This window comes from Clarias gariepinus, chromosome 10, assembly GCF_024256425.1.
Source record: "Clarias gariepinus isolate MV-2021 ecotype Netherlands chromosome 10, CGAR_prim_01v2, whole genome shotgun sequence".
Classification (NCBI taxonomy): Eukaryota; Metazoa; Chordata; class Actinopteri; order Siluriformes; family Clariidae; genus Clarias; species Clarias gariepinus.
The window spans coordinates 33,065,810-33,081,387 of NC_071109.1; the positions used below are offsets into that span (position 1 = coordinate 33,065,810).

General features: G+C 44.9%; 2 protein-coding genes across 3 annotated transcripts; both read right to left on the minus strand.

Annotated features, from left to right (window-relative positions):
- Window positions 1–3,377: 3,377 nt before the first annotated feature.
- On the minus strand, window positions 3,378–5,451 carry slc10a3 (solute carrier family 10 member 3). 2 transcript variants are annotated; one of them, XM_053505169.1, is made up of 2 exons: window positions 5,266–5,451; window positions 3,378–5,101 (listed from the first exon to the last, which is right to left on the minus strand). In XM_053505169.1, the coding sequence occupies exon 2, from the start codon at window positions 5,043–5,045 to the stop codon at window positions 3,648–3,650; it is 1,398 nt and encodes a 465-aa protein (XP_053361144.1). In that variant the 5' UTR covers window positions 5,046–5,101; window positions 5,266–5,451; the 3' UTR covers window positions 3,378–3,647. The 2 variants fall into 2 exon arrangements, with proteins under 2 accessions (XP_053361144.1, XP_053361143.1); XM_053505168.1 differs by having other exon boundaries at window positions 3,378–5,137; window positions 5,266–5,449.
- Window positions 5,452–8,627: 3,176 nt separating this feature from the next.
- On the minus strand, window positions 8,628–15,197 carry chmp1a (charged multivesicular body protein 1A). The gene is made up of 7 exons (XM_053506427.1): window positions 15,094–15,197; window positions 12,940–12,959; window positions 11,806–11,883; window positions 11,538–11,684; window positions 10,404–10,532; window positions 10,081–10,274; window positions 8,628–9,431 (listed from the first exon to the last, which is right to left on the minus strand). Exons 1-7 carry the CDS (start codon window positions 15,098–15,100, stop codon window positions 9,410–9,412), a joined length of 597 nt encoding a protein of 198 aa, XP_053362402.1. The 5' UTR covers window positions 15,101–15,197; the 3' UTR covers window positions 8,628–9,409.
- Between the last annotated feature and the right edge of the window lie 381 nt (window positions 15,198–15,578).

Below are 15,578 nucleotides of genomic sequence, written 5' to 3' on the forward strand. Positions count from 1 at the left end.
TCTGAGAGAAATGTTGACGTTTTGAATAATTTTGCTTTGTTCCTAACATTACCGCGCCTTCACATAACTGGCATCGAAGATACAGGCGTTTAAACGCTAAACCTTTAGCCTCGTCATTAGCTAGCGTGTATTCTTCTGGATTCATATGATCAAGTTGCTTAGCAACGCCACCAGTTCTCACCATTTTGGACACTTGAATGTGAGTTTGTGTGTCGCGTCAAGGTCAGAAATTTCACAAGTTCCTCTTGAACACACAGTGACACACACTTTAGAGGCGTTAGAGGAAATCTGCTGAAACATGAGAACGTTAAAGTGTTTGGACTTTGGGCACTAACAACAACATCAGCGACTTTTTAAATGAGCCACAATCTTTCATACGTTAACCTATCGAGTCTGATGCAGCGCTAAGTGTCGCGCATTAAACATAATAAACATAAAAAAGTGTGTGTGTGTGTGTGCGGGATAGAGAGAGAAAGAGAGAGAGAGAAACACCATGACTTCCAGGAAACAGCCCTGCTATCATGACTGACTTGAGATCAGCAGTGTGTGTGTGTGTGTGTGTGTGGTTTTCAGATAGAGAGCAGTCATTTCCTGCAGATACTTTGCTAAATAAATTATTAGCCACAGGGATGTGATTGGGTCCTCGCCATACTGACTGCTGACATCACAACGGAAAAACTTTCAGTATTGTGTGTGTGTGTGTGTTTTTAAGAGAGAGAGAGTGTGTGTGAGAGAGAGAGAAATTTACAATCTTAGTAAACACTCATGTTCCTGATAAACTCAGGAGAAATACAGTCTAAAGGTGAAGATAAACAGAAGGTTTAAATCCCTGAAGTGCCCGAGTGAAACCAGCTTTCTCAGTTTCCCCCGTCTTCACACTGGACCCCTCTCAGCCAGATGCTGCTGTTATGGTCCGAACTCGCACGCTCAGGCATGAGCTGAGCTCTGTGGGATCAGAACTCATAACGTGATGTGATCTAGTGCCACTAAGAGTAAAGACGATGGTGTTTGTTGTGTCCAGGCGGCAGTGAATTATTTGATTAAAGTCTGGTGTGTGTGTGTGTGTGTGTGTGTGTTTCTGCACCAGATGATCTCTGGATTACACTGATTGATGACGTGAGCAGAAGTCGTGTTGTGTAATCACAGCTCTATCATTAGATCAGCTTCATTCTATAAGCTGACAGACACACACACACACACACACACACTTTTTTGGGACTCCACAGTGGAGTGTACTCTACTCCAGGAATGTGCAGAGACATTTTTGAAGAGCTGCGTCTCTAAACCTGAAGAGCAGGTGCTCCCTGAGTTCGGTCTCTGACGTCAGCATGAACCTGAAAGGTGCAGAATACAGCGATTTACCAAAGTCCGCGCGTCACGTCGTGTCTCTACATGATTTTAGATTTCGAAGATTCAGGAAATGAAAAACTGCTGTGTAGGTTTAGCACAGTATTTCAGTTCAGGGAGTTTCCTGTGAAATGGCTTAAGCAGAAATACGAGTGTGTGTTGGAGCTTTAACCCTGCCACGTCTCAGTCTGAGGGAACGAGACACCGACCTGCATCTCGCACCGCTTCAACACCGCATAGCGCTCCTCCAGCCAGCAGGAGTGTGTAAAGCTTTCAGACCGTAAACATTTCTTTTAATAAAAGTGAAACCAAAAATCTAAACCCGGACGGCGAGTTTCACATCCTATAAAGTAAACCATATAAATTTATTTAGCAAATTTATCTCATACTTAACATAACATATACACGTCACAGTATCAGTCCATGCTTTTACTCATGTCTCAGATCTCTGGGAATGAACCCCACAGACGGTCCGGACTGCAGTAATGATCTTGTCTTCGCTAACACACACGTGACCCCACACCCACCAGGTGCTGCTTCAGGCTTCAGAAACAGAAACGCTGCGCTGGATTTACACAACGTACTGAAGAACATCGCTGGGAGATCTCGACCTTCACCTCATGTCAGTGTCGGCTTTCTTTTAGGAAAGAAAAGCTAATTTCCAAGTTAGCATGAGCCAGCGTGCTACATGCTATGTGCTGCTCAGTGTTCAGGAGCACATGTGGAGGTGTGGGGACACACAGGGTAGTGGGACAGGGCACTACTGATTACTTCCACATCATTAAAACACTCACCTGTAACGCCCACAACACCAAGCGGCGTCACGCGACAGTGGCTTGTGTTTTGACAGGCGTGTCTGTTAGCAAGCAATAAACATTTAGATGATATTACAGTTTAATTAGATTCGTCTCTCGAGGGCAATTATGCATTTATTTGGGTGACTTCAGCCCCGCCCTGTGCACACGCCCTTCGTCTACAGGTTCTCGCTCTGTGTTTAGGGTTCTTAGCTAAGACCTGCATCACTCTGCTGAACAGAGTCGCTATTCCTGCTTTTATACACTTTCATGGAATTATCCAATTAAAAAGTGGGCGGAGCTGTGGACTGGATGATTGAAATACCAAGGTGATGAGTCACAGCGCCCCAGGAGGTATCCGGGGAGTTCTGTGCCACGCCCAGAGGGAGCGCCGTAGAGCTGTAGTGCAGGTTTGTGTTTCTGAGAAGAACTTATCTGATTAAAGAGAGGTTTAGCGAGAGCGCAACCATGAGACCAGAACCGAGTCGCAGCGCTAATGGGCCCAAACCCTGACACCCGGGTCAGCACAGAGATAAACTATATATACAGATAAAGAATATGTGCGTGTATGAATGTATGTTGGTGTGTGTCGATGTGTTGTGTGTATCTGTGTTGAGGTGTGTCAATGTATGAATGTGTGTTGATGTGTCTTTTTGTGTGTAGATTGTGCATATGTGTGTGTGTGTGTGTGTGTGTGTGAGAGAGAGATACATTATGCCTGCGACAGAAATTCCAGGATATGTGAGGAAACACACACACACACACACACACACACACACACACAGTGTAATCAGCCCAACATTTACTTTTAGTAAACAACAGCCTGCTGTGACCTTTAAGCAACATGGCATTGTAAAAAAACAACACACACACACACACACACACACACACACACACTCACAGGTGTGTGTTCATTCTAAAGGTCACAGTGGTGGGAGTTCATCTTCCTTCGCATGTATTTGCATATGGAAATGCAGCATGAGTTCTTCAGCTTCACCTCCACAAACATCCAGCATTCAGGCACCACACACACACACACACACACACACACACACACACACAGACGCACACCCTGATCCTCCTCAAAACATTATAAACAAACACACAACCAAGAGTGTAATGAAAACCAGGTGTGTTACCTTCTCACATACACACTAACATTCCTGAACACACACACAAACACACACACACTCAAGATGGTGTCTATTCTTGTATAACACACTGACACACTCGCAATCCCTTTCAAAATGGGTTTATTCACCTCTCTCTCTCACACACACTCACTCACACACACAATTCAAGTACATATATTGTCAAAGACAACCAATACCACACAAAGAGCTCAACACTCACACACACTCACACACACAGATTTATAAACAGGATACAAACGTACAAAACACACAAACGTGTTAGAAAAATATCAGGAATCTCTTACACAAGGTTCATTCAGTGATTAGAAAAAAAGGAATGTCTTTGGTTGCTGTGTGTGTGCGAGTGTGTGTGTTAGGTCTCGGTGTCGGTCGTGTCCGTGTGGCAGACCCGTCTGTGTGTGAGATGTGCGAGGACGATCAGGAGCATCTCGCTGGTGCTGCTGAGCGCGACGATGAACGGCGCCTGGGAAGCGAAGTCGGCCTCGGCGCGGTGGAACGACAGCTGCATGACGGCGAGGGCGAGGAGGCTGTTCTGTACGCCCACCTCGATCGCCACCGTCCTCCTCTGGGGCACGTCGAGCCCGGCCACGCGCGCCAGCCCGAAGCCCACCAGCAGTCCCAGCACCGGCACCGTGACGCCCACCAGCACGATGTGGACCTGCACGTCGGCCAGGATGGAGGCGCCCATCTGATACGCCATGAAGACTCCGCCCACGATGAGCAGGAAGCTGAAGGGGCGGATGAGGGCGAGGAGAACCCGTGTGAGCGCAGGCAGCCGCAGCTTCACGCAGACACCCAGCGAGATGGGGATGGCGATGAACAGCAGCGTCCCCAGGATCTTCACGAACGGCACGTGGAGGGCGGCGTGGACGCCGAGCATCCGCCCGTACAGCGCTGACGAAAGAGGCATGGCCGCTGTTGCGAACACGGTGGACACTAGGGTCATGCAGATGGCCAGGGTCACATCTCCGCCCAGCAACAGGCTGTACAGGTAGCCGCCTCCTCCGCCCGGCGCCGAGCACGTGATGACCAGACCCAGGGCAAGCGCTTTGGGCAACGCGGCCAGCCGGGACACGGCGTAGGCGTACAGCGGCATCACCAGGAACTGGCCCACGATCCCGAGGAGGAGCGGGACGGGCCGGCGCACGAGCTCGCGCAGCACCTCCACCTCCACCTTACATCCGAACGCACATTTGTTGACGAAGATGAGGGGCAGCAATGCGAACAGAACCGGGTTCTCTGAGAAATGAGCGAGCTGTGCAGATACGTCGTCCTCGTCGCTGCCCGGCGCCACGCGGATGGAATAATCCCGCCGCTCTTCGATCAGGAACGGCTCGGCGCTACGCCCCAGGTCCAGCAGCTGGATTAGTAGCGGAGCCGTCCCGGGGAATCCCGAGCGGATACTGATGACGTAGCTGTTCACCGGGCCGCCGCGCCCACCGCCGCTGTCGCTGACGTTCAGGATGGAGAGCACGTCCGGTTCTAAAGAGCGCACTCGCACCGTCTGCCTCCAGCTCTGCCACCGGCTCGAGATCACGATCACACCTTTCGTGTTTTCAGGGAACTCAAACTCCAGGGAGGATCCGTCTCCGATGTGGAGGTACCTCCCCCCAGTTCTGTTTACACCAGGGTCAGGGTCTGGGTCTGGTCCCGGGTCCGGGTCCGGGTCCGGATGAAGGTCTGGGAGGAGCGCGAGTGTGAGCGCGGTAGGGACCAGGACCAGGCAGCACAGAGCCCACACACTCCTCATGGTGCGGAAGATTCCGGAGCTCCTGAGGGAGGTGTCAGAGGAGACTCCCAGAATTCCTGCAGGCGAACAGCACACGGTCCAATCAGAACCGCCTGAGGATTCACACACACACACACACACACACACACAAAACCAGATCAGATTCTCAGCAGCGCCATAAACATGATTAACAGCTCACACACACACACACTCTCATACACACACACACACACACACTCACACTGATCGGGGTTCCGGTTTCGTCCGCATTCAGTCCCGGGTCTGTCTCACGCGCTCGGGTTCACGCGCTCCTCTCCGGTAAGGCACATGACGGAACTCCAGCAGCAGGAAGGAGGAGAGACACGCGGGACTGACAAACACACACACACACACACACACACTCTCTCTCTCTCTCTCTCTCACCCCCCCGCGTGCTGCTGCTCCCTCAGTCGGGGGAGGATCCCGGTCTGGGTTGCCAGATTGAAATAATCAGCAATAACCGGGTTGCCACGTCGATGTTTTTCACTCCTGTTTCTCTGCGTCCACTTCTGACCACACCCTGACCCATCTGACCATCATCATAGTGATAATAATAAAGCTGGAAGGCTAAAACATTTACACCCAGACACTCTGGACACTTTATCTCTGAGAACACACACACACACACACACTGACGCCGAGGTGGGAATCGAACCCGGACCCTGGAGGTGCGGGACCACAGCGCTAATCACTACGCCGTGTTAAACAGGAATTGTGTCACGTGTCACAGGCGTTCCTCACTGAACGTAACAGTAGGCTGCACCATCATCAACATCGTCACCCTGTGGGACGGACCATTTTATTTGACGAGGAACGTCTGTGCTGGTGTCGGACTGAAACGATTCCCAGAGTAATTCAATTATAAAAAATGACCAGGGCTAAATCTTTCGCCTCGAAGCTTCTTTTAATTAATTTTAAAAGCTTATGTTATGTTGTTGCACAATCATTTGTTCGCGGTGACACAGTGCGTTTCTGGATGCAAACCGCCACTAAACACAGACGAAGAAGAAAAGCGGGAGGAGACGCAAACAGTTAGCTGTGTATTGATTTAAAGAAGTGTTCTGTTGAGGCTGCAAAATAGAAAGGGAGCGATAAAATTATCAGCGAGCCAAAGAAGAGAACTTGAAATACTTTGAACTTTAAAACACCTTTTTTTTTAAGATTTTGCATCTGAGAAAAGGCTTTAACATAAGAACGTATTGCATTGTAATGCACTTAATTCATCTCAGTCAACTTTAAGCTATTCCTTGTATTGTGAATAATGACAATGTTTAGTTTTAATAAAATGCTGTATGCTTTTAAAAAATAAAAGTAGATTTTTCTAAAAAGAAAAGTAATTAATCTTAGTTTCTCTTATATATTTTACATATATAAAAGTACATTTTATCCAATTAATCAATTAAATCTTTGGTAGAATATCGATTACTAAAATATTCGATGGCTACAGCCCTATGCTGGTGTGGCGGGCGGTCGGTGTAGCGGGTGATCCCTCACCATGTAACAGGAGGCAGTCATCACCTTCTACGTCACACCGTGAGAAAATAATATATCTGCTGAAACAGTGGAGCAGCGGAATTCGAAGGTAATGCTAGCACACAGGCGTCAAGACCTGTACAGGGGTGTAGCCGCGGATGCTCAAAATAAAAACACTTACTCTGTAATAAAACTCATGTATTCAGACGTCATTTATTTTTAATTTTTTTGTCCATTTTCTGGCTCTCACTCCATCACACTGTTCCTGCAGAACTTTAAACCTTAAACCTGTGTGTGTGTGTGTGTTTGTGTGTGCACGCGTCTGTGACAGGAGGCGGGTCAGCTGTGTTATAGAAGATGAAATAATACTGGTCGCCATAGCAACAAGACCCATCACCCAACCTGGGGGTGCATCAGTGTGAATAAAGTGGATGAGAAATCACCAATCTGGCAACCTCGACTGACAGCAACAAAAACAATAACCATCAGTGTGACAGTGTGGAACTGACAGGAAGTGTGTGTGTGTGTGTCCATTACTGAGCTTGTGAATATGCATGACATTAATAATTTACAATGTCCACACACACACACAAATGTAAAGATGAATTCTGATTACACTGCAGGACATCCCTGATTTTATGAAGACGTGTGTGTGTGTGTGTGTGTGTGTGTGTATAAGCTGGCCTGGACAAACCCCTTTTCAGCCCCCGTGATGAACATTCATAAATCAACATTCTGCTCTAAAATTGTAATTCTGGAGTTTGGAACAATGTTATTAAATAATAATAATTATATATATATATATAAAATGTCATAAAAATTAATATATAAAAAAAATAAAACGTATTACACACAATTTATAAACCAAATGATCCACACAACCTCCTGGATTGATTTAAGGCACCACAAAGGACTAGACACACAACACCTTTATGATGTCACCTGAGATCATCAGGGTGTGAGAGTTTCCCCGCAGGCTGCAGACATTATGGTGTGTGTACAATTGTTCTCCAATACAGTGTTCGGTAAGCTAGTAACACACACACGAGTTGTTAAGGCGTGAGTTTTTAAAGGATTTTATCCCCATTGAAAGAGACCATAACTGTACACCTTTATCTTTTACCCGTTCTCCTAGTTTTACTAGAAGATACTTTTACTTTTATGCCACTTGGGAAATATCTGTACTTTTTTGTCACTACATTTCTGCATGGTGTTGCAGTGGTGTGTAGTGTTTGAAGAGGGATTATCATGCGCAATTTCGTGACTATACTTCAAGGCACAACTTATAACATAGCAGATGTTTGTACGCAGAAGTGAAGCGGGTCACGGACAGTGATAAAAAACAGCATGAACACACACCAGACAGACAGAGAGAGATTTTTTACTAGGAAACTAAGGCTACAGAGGGCAAATACAGGTTGTGTACTTTTGACACTTATATAAATTTGGAGGTGAGTATTTTTATACTTTTACTTAACCACACAAGTTAATGCGGGACTTTTACTTCAGGACCTTTAGCCCTACCCAATCTCTATTTTTACTTGAGATACAGTCTGTACCCTATCGTTTGGGGGTTTATTGTGGAGCATTTTAGAGTGAGACTGATACAGGTGCGCATTTTATAGCATAATATGAACAGTCAGGGAGGACCATCGCGCACACACACACACATACAGAAACACAGCTGTTATCAGAGTTTTTATTCCCACACAATAACTGTACAAAACCAAAATAGAAATGCGGGGAGTATAAATAACCTTCAGAACAAATGAATAAAAACACCTACAGACAAGCAAGAGAAAGAAGGAGAGAGAGAGAGAGAGATAGATAGATAGAAAGAGAGAGAGAGATAGAGAGAGTGTGAAGGAGCAATAGAGAGAGAGAGAGGGATAGAGAGAGAGAGAGAGTGTGAAGGAGGAATAGAGAGAGAGAGAGAGAGTGTGAAAGAGCAATAAAGAGAGAGAGAGTGATAGGGATAAAGAGAGAGAGAGAGAGAGAGAGAGAGAGAGCTGCACTAGCAATAGGTCTCCACACCCACAACGCAGACACATGCCAACACCACCCGATTCAGGCACTGAGGAAGAAGAGGAAGAAGAGGATGAAGAGGATGAAGGAAAAAAATGAGGAGGAAGAGTAACTGTGTGTGTGTGTGTGTGTGTGTGTGTGTGGTGCAATAAGGCTGAACATCACTAACAGCTTTCTTGGCAATGCTAATACAAATGTGTGTTTGTGCAAAGGGGCGGGGCTTAGCAACTGCATTCCATATGGCTTCATTACTATTGATTAGTGTAGCTACGGCACGTATCGTCTGCACCGCTCGTCCTCACACACTCGTCTGAGTGCAAGTCATACACACTGTTTATATCGGTGTGTATCACTTACACTTAGGATGTGTGTGTGTGTGTATGTGTATTTAAAGGACATCCTGTCTATTATAGGCAGTGCATATCCTTATTTTTTAATCGATAAAAAAAAAACCCAGACCCAATCAAGATACTCTTCCACACACACACACACACGCACAGTAAGAGAGAGATGACAACTTATCTTCACTCTGAAAGAGTGTGCGCGCATGTAAACAATGGGAGATTGTTTCCAGCAGTGTGTGTGTGTGTGTGTGTGTGTGTGTGTGTGTGAGAGAGAGAGAGAAATAGACATATCTGTGAATTATTAGATTATGGTAGGAATAATAATAATAAAAAAAAAAAAATCAGTCCAGAATAAGAACTGGAGTCCATCAGTGAACACTTCCCAGCGTCACTCCAGCGTCACTCCAGCGTCACTCCAGCGTCACTCCAGCGTCACTCCAGCGTCACTCCAGCGTCACTCCCTCCTCAGCAGTTTCACTCTCTAGAGGAACGGCTTGAAGATAATCAGTTCCTTAGAGCCGCCAGCCTAAAACACACACACACACACACACACACACACACTCTGGGTTACAGATTGGCAGGTCGGGTGTTTGCGCCCCAACTACACCAAGCTGCCCCTGTTGGGCCCTTAAACGAGGCCCTTAAACACTAAGCCCTTAAACACTAAGCCCTTTTCTCCGGCTCGTGCTCCTGAATGTGTGTGTGTGTGTGTGTGTGTGTGTGTGTGTGTGTGACTGACTGCAACGCCCCCTGGAGCCGACGGTTAATGCTCTGTTCTCTCTGGAACATTCCGTTGGTGCTGAGGGGTGTAGAGCATTTAGCAGACGCCCCTGTACACAGAGAGACGTCTAGACGAGCTTCAGAATCTCGATCAGAAACACGACATCGTGCTAGTGCACTCGGGCAGCGGCTAAGAGCGCCATCTAGTCAGAACCAGGGGATTTACTTCAGTGACTTTAATTAAAGAATATCAGGATAAATAAAAAAGTAGGCCGACTTGTTGATCGTTTCATGCTCACGGCATGCTGTACACGTTTCTATTTATGGAGTTTTGTGGGTGTCGCTGCATGCAAATGAGCTCTGGCGGAAAAATGCTTTATGCATGATCGGCACACACACAGACACAGGAATAACAATCTGCCTTCGTGAAAATATGTGTGTGTGTGTGTGTGTACCTGCGGGACAGCTGGTCCTCCTTGTCCTGTGTCCTGGTTGAACTCTCCCCAATGGCGGAGGCTCCTGCAGGAAGCTCGTTGAGCTGGTCCATCACCTCCAGCCCGCTTTCCTCCGCAATCTGTACGATCAGATCGTCCACCTGCTGCTGCGGCGTTGTCAGGGTGGTGGCTGAGCTCATTGAGTCCTCCATCACCTACACACACACACACACACACACACACACACACGTCAACCTCACAATAGGCTACTTGGATGGACAGATGTCTACATCCTGGCAGAGAGATTAGTGTTTATTGTAGCGTGTACTGTAGTGCGCACTTACTGAAGTGTGTACGTCCAGATTCTGGACCTGAGTCTCAAACTTGTCCATGACGGCCGACACCTTCTGCAGATCCATGGAGTTCAGAGCTTTATCCAGAGCCTTGGTCACCTGGGTCATGTTCTTAGTCACCTAATCTCACACACACATACATATTTATTATCAGTGAAGGGTATTACACATAGCTGTTGCTATGGAAACGATATCAGAGGATAGAAACATTCATGTTTAGGGCTACAGTGACACCGCTTTACATCAGGATGAGCATCAGTACATTCCCCTTTGTCCCCTTGCTGACTGAGTACCGGTACCGGACGCTGTCCCAGAGCGGGGTGTGAGCAGAACTTGCCCCATCATCATCATCATCAACACACACACCTGCTGTTGCTTTACTAGTGCGTGTGCCTGAAGGCTGCTCCCCCCCCCACCTTCTGTAGAGTAAACGTCCCGATCGATCCACAGTGCAGTTAATCAGATGAGAGACGCGGTGCTGACGCTGCACTCAGGATGCGTCCTGCAACACGCCGCCGATCTGATTCTGTTTTTAGCGCAGGGCTCGACAGCGCGTGGGCTTCACTTGCATTCGCGGCCAAAAATAGATGCCCGAGAACTGCTGAATAGTCTTGTGTGAGAAATCATTACGAACATCAGCACAAGCGATGCCTGGTTTTCCAAAAATAAGTTTAACGATCATGCCATGAGTGCTGCGCTGATCTCTGACCTCCTGCTCTGTGGCGAGGCCCTGCGTTATGATGCGCTCAAATCATCTGGGCTGTAAATGTCTCTCACACACCTTTAGCAACGAAACACACATTAGCTGAAATATGTGTTTGAATTGCTTTATCCTCTCCTGAATGTTCAACTCGATGTCTGCCTCTTTGTGGTCCTGCGTTACCACGGCAACGACTCAAACAACAGCAGCATCAGAGGGAGAGAATTATTATTATTATGATTATTATAATATACACTACAAAAAGAAAAAGAGAACACTTAATTTCCCCGTTTTCACTCACGAACACATGTTCACTGACACTGAAGTTGACGTAACGAGCGTCCCAATCAGTGCCCGAGATTCAGAACAGTACATGAGCACATTATGGGACTGATACCACATTTATGTTAATAACACACACACACCCCTTTCATGGTGACAGCGGTTTGGACTTTAGAGGCCACGGCATCAACACGTGACGCCATACGCAGCCAGTTCACTCCCTCGTTCTTCTTACGGATGGCATTCTCAGCGTACACACGTGCACAGTCCACATTCTTCTGCTGGAGAGCCTACACACACACACAGGTGAGAATTTATCCTATGTACAGTTGCTGTTGACACACATGGTAAGAATAATACAGTGTGTGATATCAGAAGTGGGAGGAGTCAGAAGAAGGAGACATAACGAACCTTTTTAACCTTCGCCTGCTCGGCTTTCGAGTCCTTCTCAGCTTTCTTCGCCAGTCTCTCCAGCTGCTTCGATGTGAACTGAAGGACACACACACACACACACACAGGTGAGGCCTAGAGTTGACCTTCTCTGTGTTCCATGTATAAAGCTACAAGGTGAAGCAACATTTTTTTCCATCAATGGACATGTCTCACACTGCGTCTCCCGCCCGAAAAAAAGAACCGACTTCCCGCTTGATAGTGAGCGACATTTTAGCACAGCAGGAAATATTATAGATGAGAAGCGCAACAAGCTGTCGGGAAAAAATGTGGAGATGCTTTTATTTATCAAGAAAAATCTGCCCTTGATGCTTAAGAAGTAAGCTACAAATCTTTATCCACCCTTTCTCATTCTCTAGCTCACTCTTGTACTCTCTGCCCCTCTCTCTATCTCTCCAAATGTCCACGAAATCTGCCTGAGCTTCTCAGAAAAAAACTTTGACTATAAAACTTTGACTATAGCCTTTTTTGCAGTTGCAGTTTTTAGCCTAAAGTTAAGGTACTCTAAAGCCAAAGTCATAGACTCTGTTTGTTCTGTATGTTCTTTTATTAAATGTTTGTATTGGTGTATTTGTCAATCTTTAAGCTGTTCCCAACTACTAACCAAGCACAGGCTGCTATGTTTTAAGTTGACGTGTTGCACATGTTGCTTGTCAATAAATACAGTTGCCAATTCATAATATTCCTCTTCTTGTAATAGGCAATACTTAGTTTACATTGTTGTTAGATATAGTTTAATAAATAATGCTACATGATAAGGCTTCAAGTAGACCCTGTAATCGGGGATTGGTATCGGACGATACAGCTTCTAGTGATCGGTGATCTGCACCAAAAATCCTAATCGGAGCACCGCTGCAAAAAAGGCTGTCAATTTGGTTAGTTCGACTAGTTAGGGTAGTTCGGGTAGTTGAACCAACTGTGCTGAGAGTTGAGTAAACACTAAAGCGTGCAGGAGGATTACCAGGGCCACAAATCTGTGCCTTAAAATGTGTCAAGCTCCGCCTACTCTGAGACATGGTATATAATCATGATGATGTAACATTAGTAACATCTCTGAGAGTGAGACAGTGTGTGGTGTGTGTGTGCCTGACCTACCTTTAATTGAAACAGTGTCTCTGTGAGGAGAGAAAACACAACCATCATTATAATAATAACAATAATAATAACAATAATAATCATCAACAGTACTGAGAGAAGAGAGTGGAATAAACACTTTATCCTTTACACGTCACATCATTCTGCACAAAATCACACGTTTATCCTTCTGTTTCTCTTTATCTTTCTGTAACTCTCCTCTAACAATTATGTCTCCACATGGCTTACTAGGAAGAGGGGGAAAATTACTCAGTGACGTATCGTGATTACTTTGTGTGGAAATACATGTATTTCATTCATTTACTCATTATTTTACTGTTTAAAGTCTTTTTTTTTTTTATACAGTTGCATCTGAGGTGGTAAAATGTTGCAGTTCCTCTATCACCCTGCAGGTGATAGAAAAAAATTTTTTTTTGCCCAGTTTGTTTAGAATTTTAATAAAAATAAATAAATAATATATCTTTTTGATTTACAAAATCTCAGCACAGATCGAATCGGCACTGAGGTGTCATGATATTATCGTATTAGGTGATCTCTGGTGGTTCCTGTTCCACTTTAAGCTAAATGGGTTGTGATTATTACCTTATATTACTTTAAACAATTCTTTTTAAATGTACACTACTGTATTTAAATACAACAAACAGGATATATGTCCGAGCTCTCTCAGAGGGGTGGGATGAGAGGTACTTAGTGTTCCCACATTGATCACGCCTCTAAGGCCAATCAGGGGCCAATCGTCTGTGAGCGCAAGTAAAAGGAGCGGATAGCGCTGTCCTCCGAGTGTGTTAAAAGATGTAGTCGGCTGGGGTCATGCGGTTCGGAGGAAACTTCGGCCCTCCCGACTGGGTGGTAAGTAGTAATCTTAATGTGGAGCCCCCTAGTGATGGGGAGGAATTGGACACGACTAAATTAGGGAGAAAATCTGGGAAAAATTCAACAACTTTTTGTTTAGTAAAATAAAGCCAGATTCAAACGGGTCTAGTTTTACAGGGGGTCGTTAGAGAAATTTCTGTTTCACAGACGTACTTTGCGATTTTAATCCCGTCCGAAGCTGCCATGTCTGTCTTTCTCTCACACGACCTCTGTAAAAATTCCAGAGCAAATTACCTACTGTTTTCAGCAAACTCGGAGGTCTTTTGAGAAATCTAATCCCGTCCGAATGTGGATGTCTGTGATTGCCGAATTTTTTTTTTCTCCCCAAAACGCATTTTCTTTTGTGTTTTGGTCAACGTGATCTACCGTACTATCTCCTGTCCAAATTAGTATTTAAGTTTGCGCACCAATAATGGACGTAGATGTGGACATGTGATCTTGTGCAACGCCCACATGTAAAACACAGACACTCCTACCTCCGTAATAAACACGGAGATGTTAGTCCCGTCTGAATGCGTACATAAAATGACAGATGTCATCTGAAAAAAATTCAAACTCAAATGTCGTTTGGAAAACTAAACTAGTCCTGTCCGAATGGGCCTTGATTGTACAAATTAAATCTTTCAAAGTGAAGATTTGGAGGACATCCCTAATTCTTAAAAATTATGTTCCGTTGCTATAAAAACCCTCTGTGCTGTTCTCTCTCTCTCTCTTTCTCTCTAGATGTTAAAGATGCTGTACACAGGTGAGTGCAATAGTTTGTACCCCCCATCCTCCCTAAAGAAATATTAGTCAACAACACTAACCCAACAAAGCAGAACTGACTACGTTATATTTTAATCACTATATGTTTTATTACATAGTTTTATACATAATCATTATGAACATGTACTATTTCACTCTTCCTGTTGAGTTTAATCCTCCTGAGTATAGACCTGTCACAGTCCTGCTGAGTAATGCTGACTTCACCCCGTCCGGATTAAATTACTTCTCTCTCTCTCATTCCACTCCACCGTGCCGAAAGTAATGGCACCCTCCTGACAGCTAACTTCCCGTTATAACCTTTCCATTTCTTTTACCCAAGAGATGAACATGTTTATCACCTGATAAGATCTTTTCAAATATAAAGGCTATTAAAAGAACAGACAGAGCTAACAGTTCAAAGTTAGCACGCTAGCTTCCTTAGCCAACTTAGCTATTTCAGCTAGCACAGATTAATCTTACTCAACATGAATCAAAACAGCGAGTAAAATGCGGCTTCTGTCAAAACTCTCTCCTCACCGTCCATGTCTGTGTCCGTCAATAATAAACCAGAAGTCTGGAAGCAGTTTGTTTATTTCTGAGCCACAGCCGCAGTCTGTTCACTTCCGCCTTCTCCACCTTTCACCTCGTCATGTGACCTTACGTCACTACCAAACCAACCGGTAATTATAGAGAGGGGGGGAGGGGGCGCAGTGAATATCTATTTTTAGATCAACTAAAATGAACATGTTTTGTCTTAAACAGAAAGAAAATAACAATTTATAATTAAAAGTATTTAAAGTCATTAAAACAATGTTTGTTTAATCTTTAAAACATTTTATTGCCACTTTAAATCATTAAAAAATTTATATATATTCCCCCCTATATTCCTATATTTCTATATTTTATAATATTTTTATTATGCCCTTATTTGTACAGTTTGTTTATTTTACTAGTTACATTTATTTTCTTTTGTATTTCATTTCTTTTTATTAATATTTATTCCTTATATATAGTTTTTATTT